Source organism: Eleutherodactylus coqui, chromosome 4 (assembly GCF_035609145.1).
Source record: "Eleutherodactylus coqui strain aEleCoq1 chromosome 4, aEleCoq1.hap1, whole genome shotgun sequence".
Classification (NCBI taxonomy): domain Eukaryota; kingdom Metazoa; phylum Chordata; class Amphibia; order Anura; family Eleutherodactylidae; genus Eleutherodactylus; species Eleutherodactylus coqui.
In genome coordinates, this window is record NC_089840.1 from 213,446,514 (window position 1) to 213,462,283 (window position 15,770).

Consider the following 15,770-nt stretch of genomic DNA (forward strand, 5'->3'; position numbering starts at 1 on the left):
TTTCCCTGATTTATGTCAGAACGCATCTGAGGCGAGCCGCGGGAGGGCAGATTTTAATACTCGGGTGACACCTAATCTCGCCAGCCACTCACTGCAGGGGGGTGGTATAGGGCTTGAACGTTGCAGGGGGAAGTTGTAATGCCTTCCCTGTCTTTCTATTGGCCAGAAAAGCGTGCAAATTTCTCAGGGAAGAAATTGAAAGTAACTCGAACATCGGGTGGTACTCGTCTTGAGTAACGAGCATCTCGAACACCCTAATACTCGAACGAGTATCAAGCTCGGACGAGTATGCTCGCTCATCTCTATTCTTTACTCAACTGGATGGAAATCTCTTCCATCTGTATCAAGTAAGTACTCCATAAAATGAAAAAAGCTACTGTAGCAGTTTTGGGTACAAGGCTGGAGCCTCAGGTGTAATGGCCACAGGTCCAGAGTCAAGTGTGAACCAGATGTCAGCAACGGGAGGTTTCGGTTTGCAGCACAGAGGGATGAGGTGGGTAGCATAGTCAGAGAGGAATCCAGAAATCAGTATCAGGAGATCTTGCAGGAATAGCAGAGGAGCAGGCAATGTGGAGCTTGATCAAACAGTGCCGTGCAGCAGATTAATCACACGCTGGTGCAGTAGCATGGTTAGGCTTTTACAAGAGGTGGGGTCAGGACCAGGAGGCAGGAGCTAAATAGGTGGGATCATGGAACAAGGATGATAGTAATGCAAGGGTACTATCACAGATTGGATGGCTCAGTAGTGACAACCACTGACTAAAGAGCAGGAGGTCCCTAGTTTGATTCCTGACAGCTGCTTTTCTTGTAGAAGGTGCAAGTCTATAGTATCAAATACACTTGTAATTGAAATGTTTAAAAAATACAGAAGTCTCTTGTATTTGGGTATGTCTATTTAGTAGCACCGACCACAGATATGACGCTTTTTCATCCTGTATGAGATGAGAAACCCATGGCCCGTTTCCCAACCAACTAGGTAGAAACAGCCAAGGCAGCAGCCTTACGCTGTCACCGTAACTCCCTTTGCAGTGAATGGGATTTACAGAAACAGTGCAGAACAGCACTCTACGCTATTTGCATAAAACCCATTCACTTTAATAGAAGTTATGGAAACAACGTAAGACTCCTGCCTAGACTGTTTTCGGGAAGGTGGTCGGGAAAAAGGCCACGGGTTTCTCATCTCAGTCAGAAAGTGCTAAGATGGGGCAATCCATTTAACAATCACTTATTGCAGGATCACACTGCACATAGTCTCTAACTGTGGAGACACATACTGTAGCAGCATCACAGTTGCATATAATAAACAGTATATTTTCCTAAATTTAATACAATTTGGATTTTAAAAAATTGGTTGCAAAAATCTACATAGAAAATGGGTTACAGTTCTGGACGATTGTCCTAATGTAAATTGTGAGACTTTAAATAACATATATACATAATCAAGTTAATTATCTCCCAGACATACCGAGTGGTGTATAATGCTGGAGCCTGCCTTACAGGAAACGGACCTTTATTTCCATTGTATATGACTTCAGAAGTGCTGAGAAGACAAAATCATATTATTCACAAGAAGGAGCAAGTAAGACCCCAGTTGTTCTGCAGAATAGTTCACTGCTGGTTATGTCCAGTTCCGGGCTATTAATTCTGAAAGAGCTGCCCTGGCTCTGTGCCCCGGTGTGAAGGTAACGGGATGCCATGGTGAACATGTAAGTAATGCAACGGAACTAAACTCTATTCAAACACTTTAAAATGGCTCAAATCCGTATGTTGGTCCGGTTTTCCTGCTGCCAACATATCAACATTAAGAACTGACTGTTCACTTCCTGGCCAATATATCCCACTGCCTGACAGGTGCCATTGTAACAAAATAATCAATGGTGTTCACTTCACTTGTCAGTGGTTTAAATGTTATGACTGATCAGTTTATATACTGTATCCTATGAGAATCGTGATATACAGCTGAGGAAGCCACTGAAAAGCAGCGATACTTGTGCAATTCCACAAGGGCACCGATGATACAGAGTGACATGGATTGAACCATATGCTATTATTTTGTACATCTAATGTCATATTTACACTTTTGGCATATCCGATAGGAATATGTTTAATTTATCTGAGTAACTATTGGGCTTTCGTCTCCTCATGGGTGTCCCCAGAGGGGGACACCTCTTGTTTTTACACTACTTGTATTTATGTGGGTTCAATTTCGTTATTCTGTTATTCATGGTTGTCGTAATGAATAAAGTATAGGCTTTTTGTGATAATTAGAGTCTTATTCCTTGTATTTTTTATTTTAACTATTATTGTGCAGGGACATGGATAGGTGCTGGGAGGATATAGGCCACAAAGCAGTAACGGCCTATAGTTCTGTGCCAGGCTCCGCCTGAATCCCGGTCTTTAGGGATTTAATCGGAGCCCTTGGACGGAGACTAAATTGTGATGTGAACACTTCCTAAGGCTGGATTCACACAGGCGTCAGTGTTTTTACATTCGCCCCAGGCTATGTAAAAACATGGGAATGGATGCACAAATCTAATGTTTGTGCGCCCGTTTCGACGACCTTAGCCTGGTGCACATATGCCGAGGCCGCAATGCCTCGGCATGTATGCCCCTTGTCTTCTCCTTCCCTTCCCCTCACCGTCTCTTGACAAGGAGATAAGGCGGGAAGGGGCAGGAGATTGTGTGATAAGCTCCCGCCCCCTTTCCGCCCCTAGTCACAGCCAGCCTCTCTGACCCGCCCCCTCCCATTGCAAACAGCCAGCAAGGGGCAGAGAGGAGCAGGGAAGGGAGTTGGAGTTTAGCAGTCATGTTACTAAACTCCCTTCCACCTCCCTTCTCCAGCAGCTGTCATAGGCTCCCATAGGAGTCTATGCAGCTGGTAGTGGCGTAAAAGCGCCCAGTCAAAATGCTTTATCTTGGCCTGCTGGGCGCTTTTACACGGTGGTACTATGCCCATGTGCACTGATGCATTGTAAACCAATGCATCAGATGGGGCAGCGTATATCGGTCGGACGTCAAAACCCGGCCAATATATGGCTGTGTGAATTCAGCGTAAGGGCGCCCACCCACTGGCGATTTTTTTCCCTGAGAAATTCGCAGCATTTTTTTCTCTGCAGGGGTCTATGGGACTTGTAATGTTTCGCGGTAAATTGCGATTTTGCGCGATCGCAATTTTAACATTACAAGTCCCATAGACCACTGCAGAGAAAAAAATGCTGCGAATTTCGCAGGGAAAAAAATCGCCAGTGGGTGGGCGCCCTAAGGCTGGCTTCATACTAGTGTATTGTAATATGACCGCAAAGTAGTGCTCAAGAGAGAGTGTCAGCAGCACTCACATGTAGGCCAAACCCATATGGCTGGAACTGGTAAAGCTGCGCGCCGGACTAGCAGATGGATCCAAAATCTGCACCACGATAGTCCAGAAAGTAGAAGATGTCCAGCAGCAGCAGGTTCAGGATGAAAAAAATAACTTTTATTCCTCCATGTACAAATCACAGAAAACGGCGACGTTTCGGCTCCAATACAGGCTTGATGAAAGCTCCCGCATTGGAGCTGAAACGTTGCTATTTTCTGTGATTTGTACATGGAGGGATAAAAGTAATTTTTTTATCCTTAAGCTGCTGCTGGAAATCTTCTACTTTCTGGACTAATATGACCGAAATATGGGATTTGTAATAGGGATGTATTACATGACATTACAACCGTATATCATCAGTATTTCATCAATATTTGTTCAGTATTTGTCTCTGTTTATTATATTTTCTACTGGGAAAATGTTGATCCATATTTGTCCTATAGAAAAGAATCACAATATGGAGGCAAAAACGCCCAAAATGGGTCATCATGCATTTTTAAGAAACACCTGGGAAAAACGGCCATGTGAACAAATACATAAATTTATAGTAGCGTCATAGTACGGTCCCATGGACCAAATACAGAGCTGAGATACACTTGTCTGAAGCCAGCCTAGGGCCGGCTTCATACGAGCAATGTGTATTTGGGCGCGCATGAGTGTCACGTTTTTGCGGAATGAATGTTGCTTTTTGCACGTGCCAAAAAGCACCAATGCTCCCAACCATTTAAATAGCTAATTAGTCTAATGAGTTCCAGATGTGTTCTTTTTCCTACGCATTTACAATGTTTCATGTAACTCCTATCATATTGCACTCCCATTTGCACATCCCTATTGACTTCTATAGGGACTAATGGATGAGCAGTATTGGAGCTGTTTTGCCTAAAGCGGTTTTCTCAGACTAAGATATTGATGACCTTTCCTTAGGATAAGTCATCAATATCATATTAGTTGGGATCTGCTGCTTGGGATCCCCCGACCAGCTGTTTGAAGTAGCTGCAGAGCTTGGATAAGTGATGTGGCCACTGTGCTGCTTACAGTATAGCAGCTCAATCCCATTCACTTAAATAGAACTGAGCTACTCTCAGGCCATATAACCGCTAAATGTGACATCCCATGCCTGGGAAGAGGCTGCGGCATTCACCCAAAGGCCACAGCCTTTTCAAACAGACCCCCACCGATCTGATATTGAGGACATATACTGAGAATAGCTCATCAATAACAAATATTGTCCTATGAGAGCACAAAGTTTATATCTCAGACGGGTCTCAATGCACGGCGTGTTAACACTTCCTGAGCTAACGTCATACTAGTTTAATAGGGACATGTAGTGCCTGCAAAGTAAAAGTACATCTCACAACTTAAAGGGAACCTGTCAACAGTTTTCAACTACCTGAAAACAGCTCTCACCACAATAGGGGTCAAGGGGCGCATTTCCAAACATACCCATGGCCAGCAACTACATCACAAAACTGCAGAAAATAGTCAAACCATGTGCGGTTTTCAGATGCCTATGGTTTCATCCTACACACAGTCCCATGCAGAAACCGCAAGCTATTAACATTGATTAATGGCTGTACAGTTTTCTCAGTAAAACTGCGGTTTACCTGCAAAAGTCGTGTGACCGTTAACAAGACAGCATTCTACTGAATCATAGAATGGTAGAGTTGGAAGGGACCTCCAGGGTCATCGGGTTCAACCCCCTGCTCAAGTGCAGGATTTATTAAGAGGTACTCTGTCTCCGCATCCCAGAAATGACGCTGATTACATATCTCCTATTCACTGCCATAAGTGACAAGGAAAGAACATAGAACAGTCTACTTGTCTGTTTCCATAAAGCCTGGCCACCTCAGACAGCCTGGATGTGACAAAGAGCAAGAGAGGGTGAGACGCTGAGACGGGAATACAGCTTTAACTCGTTAAAGGGGTTCTGTTATTAGAAAAGAAAAATCCTATACTTACCTATTCCTCCCCGTCAGTCTTCTTACCGCATCTTCTCTTGGCCTCCCTGTCCCCCGGATCACCTCACCTCCAGCCGGCTGGATCCTCTTCTTCCTGTCACGTTACATCCATTCTCGGCATTCTGCTTCCTGCAGGTCAGTGTGCGCTATGTCACTAGCTGAATGGATGTGTGGATCCCCTCGTGAAGCGTAGTGCATCGTCTTGTTACTTTCTGGAGTAAAGTAGCCTGGGACTATGAACAACCAGTCCTCTGGTCTAGGTCGCCGATTACTAACTGGCTCGTCCTCCCGAGTTTTCTCGACGTCGTCCCATACCTGCCACATCCCCATACAATATACATGTCCAGGTGAATAACCGTTTCATCATGTTGATTAGTTGTTCCTGCACAGCATGGTTTTAATGTTTCAACACTGATTTTGTTGGAAGTGCCAATAAAATAAATATATGTTTAATTTTACCAACAATTTACATTTTTATTCCTGTGAGTTGTTGTCGTAGGGGCCCCAGTTCACTGCTTTGCCTGGGGGGGCCACAATGCTGTTAAAATGATACTGCGTGTACATCGTTAGAATTTTCATTTCTTTTGGATCCACTCCTGGCTTTGGTTAAAGGGGTTGTACCAAGATTACAAGTTATTTCCCATGCACTAGATAGGGGATAACTTGCTGATTGGTGGGGGTGTCACCGCTCAGACCTCCACTGATCTTGAGAATGTGGGTCCTGTGTTCATCAGACTGTCACTGCAGGAGCTGCTTCTCTCCTTTCAGGTAACATCACAATGAATGGACCGCTGGCTGAGGATGCATAGTCGGAGCTCTATTCATTTTTTTGGGGCTGGTGAAAATATCCGAGTGATTGCACCTAGGCTATCTCCACACCTTTCCCACTGAAAGTGAATGGAAAGGCAGCGCACTCAAATGCTCCATTCAGTCTCCTCTTTACTGCAGGGGGTGCAGCAAGCCCACAGTGAGGAGGGGGGACACGGGACCCTATTCTCGAGATTGGTGGGGCACTCAAATGGTGAGATTCCCACCAATCAGCAAGCAACACAAGATTAGCTACTTAAGCACATGGGTGGCCAGCCGGCGCTGAGGAGAAAACTGAGAGCAGTGTGGATGTTGCACATTCTTGATCTCCCGGTGGGCTACCTAGCACACTGTGCCTTGCATGCTACCTGTTACACGCAGAAGACACCTTTTTGTGTATCACTACCATGTATAGTGCGGCAGCACAGGTAGTCTCTATTGGCAGCCACCGAATTGCTCTCCAGAATTAGTATTAAACTGTAATCTACACCCAGCATATGGGGTTCAGACTCTGTACTGGGGGGCACTAACATTGTGTGTCCTCAAGTCTACACAACATGCTACCAGAAAGAAGACTGAAGGCAGGAACAGGAAAAGCAACTGAGTACAAAAGACACAGGGGGTCTTGTATTACAAACAAAAAACAGACTAGTGAGGTGTCATTCACAGGGGGGCAGCAAGTGGCCATGGCAATCCTAGAATAAAACTGAGAAGGTCTTGCAGGGAAGGGGGGCACTATTACTACTGGGGCCAATATAGGGGACCCTATTATTATTGAGGCCACTCTGCACATGGCAGCAAAGCTCTAGATGACTTATTGTATATTTACATGTAAATGCTGCAGAATATCTGCAGCGGATATTTCTATTGGGAAGGATTTCGACTGCCAACCAGCAGTCTGCAGCTGATCTCATACTATGCGGCACTGCCACCTCACCTCATTCGAGGTGACCTCACATGAGCTGGGCGAAGCCTCTGCTGATTGAGCTATTCAGCATGTTGGATAGCTCCTCTGAGTCCTGATACTTTGTTCCTCATCCCTTGTCTCTTGTTCCTGGTTCCGTGTTTCCATGTCTAAGTCCAGCCTTTGTCTTGCTCCTTCCCCAATTAGCCCCCAATAAAACCTTGCCCTGTCCCTTCATGCATTGCATGATTATTGTGTTCCACCGCCTTAATGGATTCATGGCCCCATATCGCGCTCACCCGTGTGACGTTAGCTTAAGGCTGTGTTCATGTTTTTTATTGTATTTGAGAACCACAATTAAAATTACATTAAAAACCGCCTGCACTATTGGAACGCGCATGCGGATTTAAACAATAGATGCGTTTTTTAAGTAACTGCATGCAGGTTTTTGATGCGTTTTGCTTTATTGTGTGTAGTGTGTGCAATTATATACAGGAAATACCCAGGTTATACCAGCATTGTCCATATCACTATATACAGGAAATGTGTATCTTATACCAGCTGACATATATAATCATATACAGGAAATACCCAGGTTATATAGCATGGTCCATACCACTATATACAGGAGTTGTATAACTAATGCAAGTTGTACATATAAAATTATACGCAGGAGATACCCAGGTTACACCAACATGTCTCTATCACTATATACAGAGGATGTATATAGTGATATAGAGCATGCTGGTATACCCTGGGCATCTCCTGTATATGATTATGTATGTACAGCTGGTATAACCTATCCCAGCTATATATAGATAATTATATACAGTACACACTGTAGTTTTGACCAATCACAATTGTAGTCTCTCAGTGTAAAGGAAGGACCGCTCGTCAAGGAAGTCTGCAGCTTGTAATTGGCTGCTGGCTCCCCAGGTAATGGCCCTCGTCTCCCTGAGTGCCACCCACAGTTGCCCACGTGCTGCAGCAGTGAGGCAATATATTGCGGGGGGCCCTTTTCGCTAAGCTATCCACCTCTCGGATCCTGGACGATCAGCTGATTCTCGTGTCCGCTGTCACTGTGGTCAGTGTAGGAGCAGAAAGTCCTGACCATAGTGCAGAGGTCCAGATTGGTACTGCAGCGCAGCTCCTGTTGAATTCAATGGGATCCAAGCGATGATTCCCCCGATCATCTACTGATAACCTGTCAGTCAGCAAGAGAAAAAAAAATTGAAAGTCCCAGAATACACCTATAACCAGACAGTCTCAATCGGTATCGTCAGCATAACACCTTGCAGGGTCCTTTGGGAGGTCTACAGGCGCTATTCCTTTCCAAGCAAGCACACAATAAATGTGTTACACCCATTAAAATGTATATCAAATTTACTGGGCATAAAGCAAAAACAGACAATAAGGATAAAACCGCTGAAAACAAAAAATAAAGTACATTTGGACCACAAAATCATATAGCTGATCCAACCACAGTACTCCATAGATAATAGAGGCAGCAGAACAAAATCATATATAATCTATAGCTAATACCCAAATCCTGATGTTATCTGTCCAGGTATAAGCTGCTAGCAAAAAATACCAAATACTGTAAGACTGAAGGGCATCGGGTTGGTGATCCGGAGCGATGTACTGCAAATAAATACTAGAAAGATGAACCCCACATGTATCGCTATTCTCCTAATAAGGAAGATGATGCAGACTTATAGAAAGCCGCTAGATGTCACCAGCGCCTAGAACTGTATCACCTAGTTTAGTGCCAGGAACAGAAGTGACTGCTCACAATGCAGAACATGTATAATTACATCAGTCAGATCTAAAATATCAAACAAGTGATGAGTCAGCAGATGTCTCGGAATCCCTACCCGATGCTGTGGGGATGCTGAGAAGAAGGGTATATAATTAATAGTGTGCATGTTCTGTGATATCTCATTAACGACTTGTTGTTGTTGTTAGCCGTTTAGCCTTTCACGACCCTCAGCGGCCATAAAGGCGAGCTCCCTCCATGTTTTTCGGTTTTGCACGGCTTCTTTCAGTTGTGTGATATCCATGCCAGTATCGGCTCTGACAGTATCAGTCATCGTGTCCTTTGGTGTCCGGGTCTTCTTTTGCCACTGATCTGTCCAAGCTTTATAGATTTTTCTAGTGACTCTGAGCCCCGGTCATCTTGTCCTCCAGTGATATATCGGGTCTTATACGATTCAGGACTTCTCTGTTTGTTACTCTCGCCATCCAGGGCATACACAGCAGCTTTCGCCAACTCTACAGCTCAAACGCGTCAATCCTCCATCTATCAGCCTTTTTCGCAGCCCAGCTTTCACATCCATACATGGCTATGGGGAGATCAGTGGTTTGCACTATCCTGTGTTTAGTTGTGATGCCGATAATGATGCTTTTCCAGATTTTGTCCATGTTTAGCATCGCGCTTCACCCCAATATATACCCCGTGTTTAGGAAAACCTACCACAAGACTTACTGCCAGATTTGCCCACAGATTACAGGCGGTCACCAAAGATCCCAGCAGGGAGATACTGATCTGCTCATTCTCAAGGGACCCACTAACAAATACTGTGCATAGGAAGAACGCAAACAATTGGGGAGGTGGGAGGGATGAATCCTGGACTACACAAGGCGATAATTGCATGGAGCAGACTACATCCTACGCTCACACTGCGGCACAGGAACTTGAATGTTACTGCACCTACAACATGACGGACCCCATGCTACAGCCAGGACCCCTGTCACTGGTTTGTGCAGTATACATTTGGGGAGAGATTTCCTTTATCCCCAGCAGAGGTGGACAACCATTGGGGAAGAAACCTCACAGTCACGACTACTAATGTCTTTGGGGAGTATGTCTTGAGTACAGTGAAGTATTTGGTCATCACACCTATGGTCTAACGTGTCTGCCGGGAAATGGTTCAGCTCACTGTATTAAAAGATTAAAGCAACCACAAATGCCTTTACAGGTGACTCAAAGGAAAAGTTCTATGCTCCATAAGGCGATAGCATGTAATTTTGCTATATTATGTTATAACTTGTTTTACACCTGCTGAGATATAGCTTTACCTGTGGTCTCTCCTCTTCTTAGGTCTCTATTAGTATTCGAAGGTAAACTGTAAGTGGCATGATGTGTGACAGGGGGCAGAGGAAGAACTATAAGGGGCATTGTATGTGACAGAGGGACAGAGGAAGAACTAGAAGGGGCATGATCTGTGACAGTGGGGCAGAGAGAGAACTATAAGGCCTCATGTCCATGAGGAAAATCAGGCCCGCCGTGGAATCCCCATGCAGAATCCCGCAGCAGGTCCCTCCTTTCCTGCGGACATGAGGCCTAAAAAAAGGAATTACGCACCTGTCCGGACGCTGCGGATCTGCCCTCCATCACGGACAGATCTTCTTTCTTCGGCCTGGCGGATGTGCTCGGCAGGCCGGCAGCGTGCTGCGTACATGCGCTATGCACTTTTTTTTTTAACTCCTGCTCTCCCGCGCTCCCGTGCCACCCGTGCCAGAGAGCAGGAATTTAGCTGCGGGTGTGCCGCGGAACCAGACGACTTCCATAGGCTGTGTGACAGGAGGACAGAGGGAGAACTATAAGGGGCATTATGTGTGGGTGAGGGGGAGAAATATAACGGGAATCTTGTGTGATGGGGGAAAAAAGCAGCACTTCGTATGACAAGGTAGAAGGAGAACCATGAAGGGGCATCCTGTGTGATGAAGGAGGAAGGGGAGAAATATAAGGGACATTCTGTATGACAAGGAAGGTGGACAGAACCATGAAAGGGCATTCTGTGTCATGACGAGGCAGGGGAGAGAATGAGGAGCCGTCAACGAGGGGCATTCTGTGTGATGGGGAAAGGGCAGAACCATAAGGAGTTTCAGCAATCTGTGTAAAGATAAGGGAATGATGAGGAGCAGTTTGTGTGAGAGATGAACAGTCTGTGAGAGAGAGCAACATAGGGAGCAGTCTGTGTGAGAGGTGAACACTCTGTGAGGGAGAGCAGCATAGGGAGCAGTCTGTGAGAGATGACTTATTAGATGTTAAAGCTGGTTGGCATTATGAAAGGGGGCAACAGGATGAAGGTTTGTGGATAGTGTGTGGATGTGGTGTGTGGTGGGAAACCATGGAGCCAGATGTCTGTGTTACAAATTCTGCATAGACGCATGGTGGCTGGAAACAGTTTTCACGGCAGTCTGGGCCAGGTAGAGGTGAAAACCAAAAGTGAATGATCCTAATCAGATATGTCCTCACCTGTGATCACTGAAGGTAACTGCACTGTAATCGCTATCACTGTGTAAATCTAATATCTGACCATTATACCGTGTCTGAATCTAACATGGCATGAAGGTTATCTGATGTTGTCTTCAGTGTGCATATACAATACATTGTGGAGGGGGTACTTATCTCTCGAAGGCTTGTGCTACATTAATGAATCACTAAAAAAAAAGCCAGCGAGCGATGCTGCTAAACGTGATGGGGGAGACACGGTCGTGAAGTTTCAGAAGGGCCCCAAGCTAAACTTTTGAACCCTGGCCCACAAACCTTTAGCTATGCCCCTGCTTAGGGGTGTATGCCTGGGCAAATTTAGCATTAAAATGCTCTATTACCAGCCTGATTTTATATAAGCAATCATAATTGGCGTCATTGCTGGGTGGGCACTGTATATTGTCATTCTAATGCTGGAATGTTAAGTTGTTTCAAAATGTGCCCTTAACAGAGCCATGCGGAATATTGTGCGGGTGTGCTATAAAATATCCGTACTTAACTAGGCCCTAATACTCGGCTTCTACTAGCCCAATACATGATACAATACCCCAAAATTTTGCAATTTCTGATGCATCCAAAAAGTCCCCCCGTCTGAGCCCTGCTGTATTAAATTGTATCCTTGGCTTCCCAGTAAAGTCAGGGGTCTGGGTCTGAAATTTTCTGGGGTAATCCACTGAGCATTAGGTGAACGGAGATCCTTTAGTGTAGCAGTCCTTGGGCACCTTCTCGGGAGTATAGGGGGTTCAAACTCGCTTGATATTGAAGAGGATAATGCCAGAAAAGTGGGGTCCTCCTCATTAGCTGAGTCTGACTCAGACTTAAAATATTATGTAAGTCTCCTCCACAGTAAACCTCCTGCAGGCCATACTATAGATATATACATTTATTATACACCCAAAGAACTGCATAAAGTGCATTATTGGTGGGTAACCACAGGACACGGGAGGATCACTGGGGTGGGGGGACCACGGGATGGGTCAGGAACACAGCAGGAAAAATGCTGAGGCTACACAGACTAGCGATGGGATGGGTGACTATGGAATGGGAACACAGCAGCAATTTTTTGAAAACACTGACACTATGCTGACTAACCTCACACTACACTGACTGACCACAGGATGGGTGACTACGGGACAAGGAGACGGGGATGGGACACAGGGGGAAATTTTTTTTATCTGTTTTTTTACACTGGCAGGATCATTCACTTTAATGGCCTATTGTGGTGTGTAATACGCAACAAAATAGGTTATGCTGCATATTTTTCCAGGTGATTGCACGTCACGTGAAAAAATACACTCATGTCAACGAACCCATTGAAATCAATAGGTTCTATTCACTGCTTATTACATACACAACACTTGCACACATAAAGCACTGCGCAAATATGTTCATGTGAACGAACCCTTACTATACAATTACAATCGGCCCTTTGAAGGCGACCATAAGGCTGATGTGCCCCTCGGTGAAAATGAGTTTGACCCCTGATCCACATATTGCCAACAGTTACTAATTGCCATATAAATCAGAAGGTAAAAGCTGGAACAAAACTGATGTAAATGGCAAATAACAACCAATAGGAAATGTAGGGGTTAAAAAACTAGTTTTCTCTTCATAGAGGGTAACATCTGGAGGCGGCAGGAAAAACTCACTAAAGATAACATAAGAATAAAGCTGTAATATACCCAAGTGTATGAATATACAGCATGACAGATTGTATCTCACCCAAGAACAACATGGCAGCCGCTATAAATGGCGCTAGATGGATAATATAATGGAAAATACAAGAAAGGGAAAGTTTTAAGTAGCCATTCAAAGCCCTAATATATGAGTATGGATGGTAAGATGATGGGAGTGCGGCCTCCCTTTACATTACTGTTGTGTGAACCATTGTGACAGCTGCCACCAGCAACAGCCAATAGGATCGCAGGATTTGCTTCCAAGCCGAGCAGGAAAACGACAGTTGGTGCCAGTCAGCGATTGCTCTACTAGAGTTGAGACCGGCTCCCTGTTGCTCTTATTAAAGCGACTTCAGCGACTTTTATCTTCAACTGAGATTCGGATCCACATCAGTGATGGAGAATACACCGCCCGCTGTCCGTGAGGAGAGGTAAGTACCCAATCTGAGGAATGTATACTGCCATATGCTGAGCCTGCTTGTAAAAGGTGTGTTACAGACCTGCAGCTTTCTTGTGTTATTCCTTTTTTTTGTTAGTTTTTTTTGTTTGGGGGGGGGGGGTGGTTAGGGGTGGGGTGGAAGAAACATGTGTTATACTACTAGAGCCTGGTAAGAGTCATGCCATTGTACTTTATATACGGTCCAAGGGTATAATTTGGCAGTGTACTTATATGAGAAGTGTATTATATAGACATGTCTTATATGTAGAGTGTATAATGTAGGGGTTATACATAATATAGGGGGTATGCAGTGATAGATGAGGGATGTCCAGCTGTAGGGAGTTGTTAGACAAATCCTTCTGATAGATAGTGTTTATTGCAGATAGCTGTTACAGAACTGCAGGATAATGATGTAACCTAAATGTGTTTTGATTATGTTTAACCGTGTAATTCAGTATTTGTAACAGTTTCTGTTATGGTCCCATTACCTATAGAGGTGTGCGCAGACTACTACTGATAGATAGATAGGCTGATAGATAGATAGATAGATAGAACTTTCCTACTTGATATTACACTACCGTACTGCTGTTGGGTTCTGGCTTGGACTGGGTTGTGCGGACAACATATTACTGTCACTGTTGATGTGATAGTTTTATAATAGAATGTTATTGAATGTCAACAGAAATATTAGCACCCGTGTTATCCAGAAAATGTCACTTTTTGCTCATTTGTCCATAGAGCAGTAGTCTGAATTACTTCAAGTTTTTTGCAAAATGTGCGCATGTATTTCAGTTTGGTTCCATGAATTAGATATAAATGTGTAGAAGACAAATAATGTGACGGATCTTTTTTTAAATGCAGCAAATTATTATTGACTATTTTTAACAAACTTTTCATGGCTTCTATTTGGAGACATGTACAACTGTAGCAATATTTACTTGATATTTAACGCATTGCTATAACTAACTCCAATGTACAACAATGCTGTAATCGCAGAGTTAAAAATACGTAAGTGGGTAGGAGCCCTTATACTGGGCACAGAAACTATGAATATTGGCCTAATAATAATCACTTTTTATTTCCCCTGCTAAGGATTACGGATGGCACGCTGTCCAGAAGAAACAACAGAGGACGCCCCAGCCGGAAGAGAAAGATAAAACTCTGCCCGTGTGAGGAAGACCTCCAGAAGAGAAGGAGGGATGACCGGGCCCAACTACAGGAGGAAAGGGAAGCTTTCTTCCGTGTCCTCGGTAAGACTCCATCCCATGTTCCTTGTGTTGCAGCAGGTTTAAAGCATCTTAGATAAATCTATGATAAATCATGATCTTAGGACAGGAATACAAGGTGCCCGCATGTGTTATTCTGAAACACTGCCGCGTTTCAGAATAACACACTTAGAAGTTTGCCTGTCTGACTTGGTAACAGAGCTCTGAAGTCAATGAGGCGGGCCGTGCCGGACTCTCCTCGTCCGCATCATGGTAACTGACAGGTCTATCCCTATACACAAGCAGAGAGAGGACTGTCAGTCAACAAGCTGCAGGCGAGGAGAGTCTAGTGTGGCCCGCCTCATGGACTTCAGAGCTCTGTTTCCAAGTCAAACAGACACACTGCTACATTAATTGCTAAAATATTGATATTTCTCCTATTTTTCTAGAGCTTGATTACTTCAAGAAGTTTCTAACCAGAGACAGCTGCATGAGAACATCTGACAAGGTAAGATAATATTTTGGAAAGAAATAGAAAATCTGGCAAGTAACAGAATTTACATCATATTTAAAGGAGCGACAATTATTGTTTATAGTTAAATCCAGACAATAATTTTAAATATTTTTGCAATTACACTTTTAAAATTTTTTTTCCATCCCCAGATATTCCAGGACTGGTGGTAGAATAGCGCTACATGCTTGACACATATATAATAAATTCCAAGTTATGTAGATAGTAAATCTACTTCCAGCCTCTCACTGTCTTTCTCCTCTCACCAGTACCTCCTGGCGATGGTCCTCGTGTACTTCAGAAGAGCCGGACTGCATACCGAGGAATATAGAATAAACTTCTTCCCAGCGCTGTGAGTTGCTTTTATTACAACAGATTTGTATTTACAGGCGGATGTAGAAATATAAAACAAGTAACAGGAGTCCAAGTGAACTATGGAGAAGATTCAAGGACCCCATAGCATTACTTGTTTTAGTGTTCGCTAGCTCTCCCCTTTTCTCCAGGTCTTTCCTTAGACAGGTAATCTGCTTTACACTATTCTGACTTGTTCATCATCTGGTTTAATTTTTTTTCTGGCAGCTTCTTAGCCAACCAGATGGAGGAAGACATCGACTTCTGTGATGAAATTTATGCCTGGGC

The 15,770-nt window shown here is 44.2% G+C and overlaps 1 protein-coding gene across 1 annotated transcript; it reads left to right on the forward strand.

The window, feature by feature from the left end:
* Nucleotides 1–13,338: 13,338 nt before the first annotated feature.
* Nucleotides 13,339–15,487, forward strand: LOC136626593 (speedy protein 1-A-like). Its single transcript, XM_066601639.1, has 4 exons — nucleotides 13,339–13,407; nucleotides 14,508–14,665; nucleotides 15,070–15,128; nucleotides 15,401–15,487. The coding sequence occupies exons 1-4, from the start codon at nucleotides 13,373–13,375 to the stop codon at nucleotides 15,485–15,487; spliced, it is 339 nt and encodes a 112-aa protein (XP_066457736.1). The 5' UTR covers nucleotides 13,339–13,372.
* Nucleotides 15,488–15,770: the final 283 nt, after the last annotated feature.

Coding starts and splice junctions, on each gene's coding strand:
- LOC136626593 (XM_066601639.1), top strand. CDS start 13,373: ATGGAGAATACACCGCCCGCTGTCCGTGAGGAGAG. Junction 13,408..14,507: donor CCCGCTGTCCGTGAGGAGAG/GTAAGTACCCAA, acceptor TCCCCTGCTAAG/GATTACGGATGGCACGCTGT. Junction 14,666..15,069: donor AGCTTTCTTCCGTGTCCTCG/GTAAGACTCCAT, acceptor CTATTTTTCTAG/AGCTTGATTACTTCAAGAAG.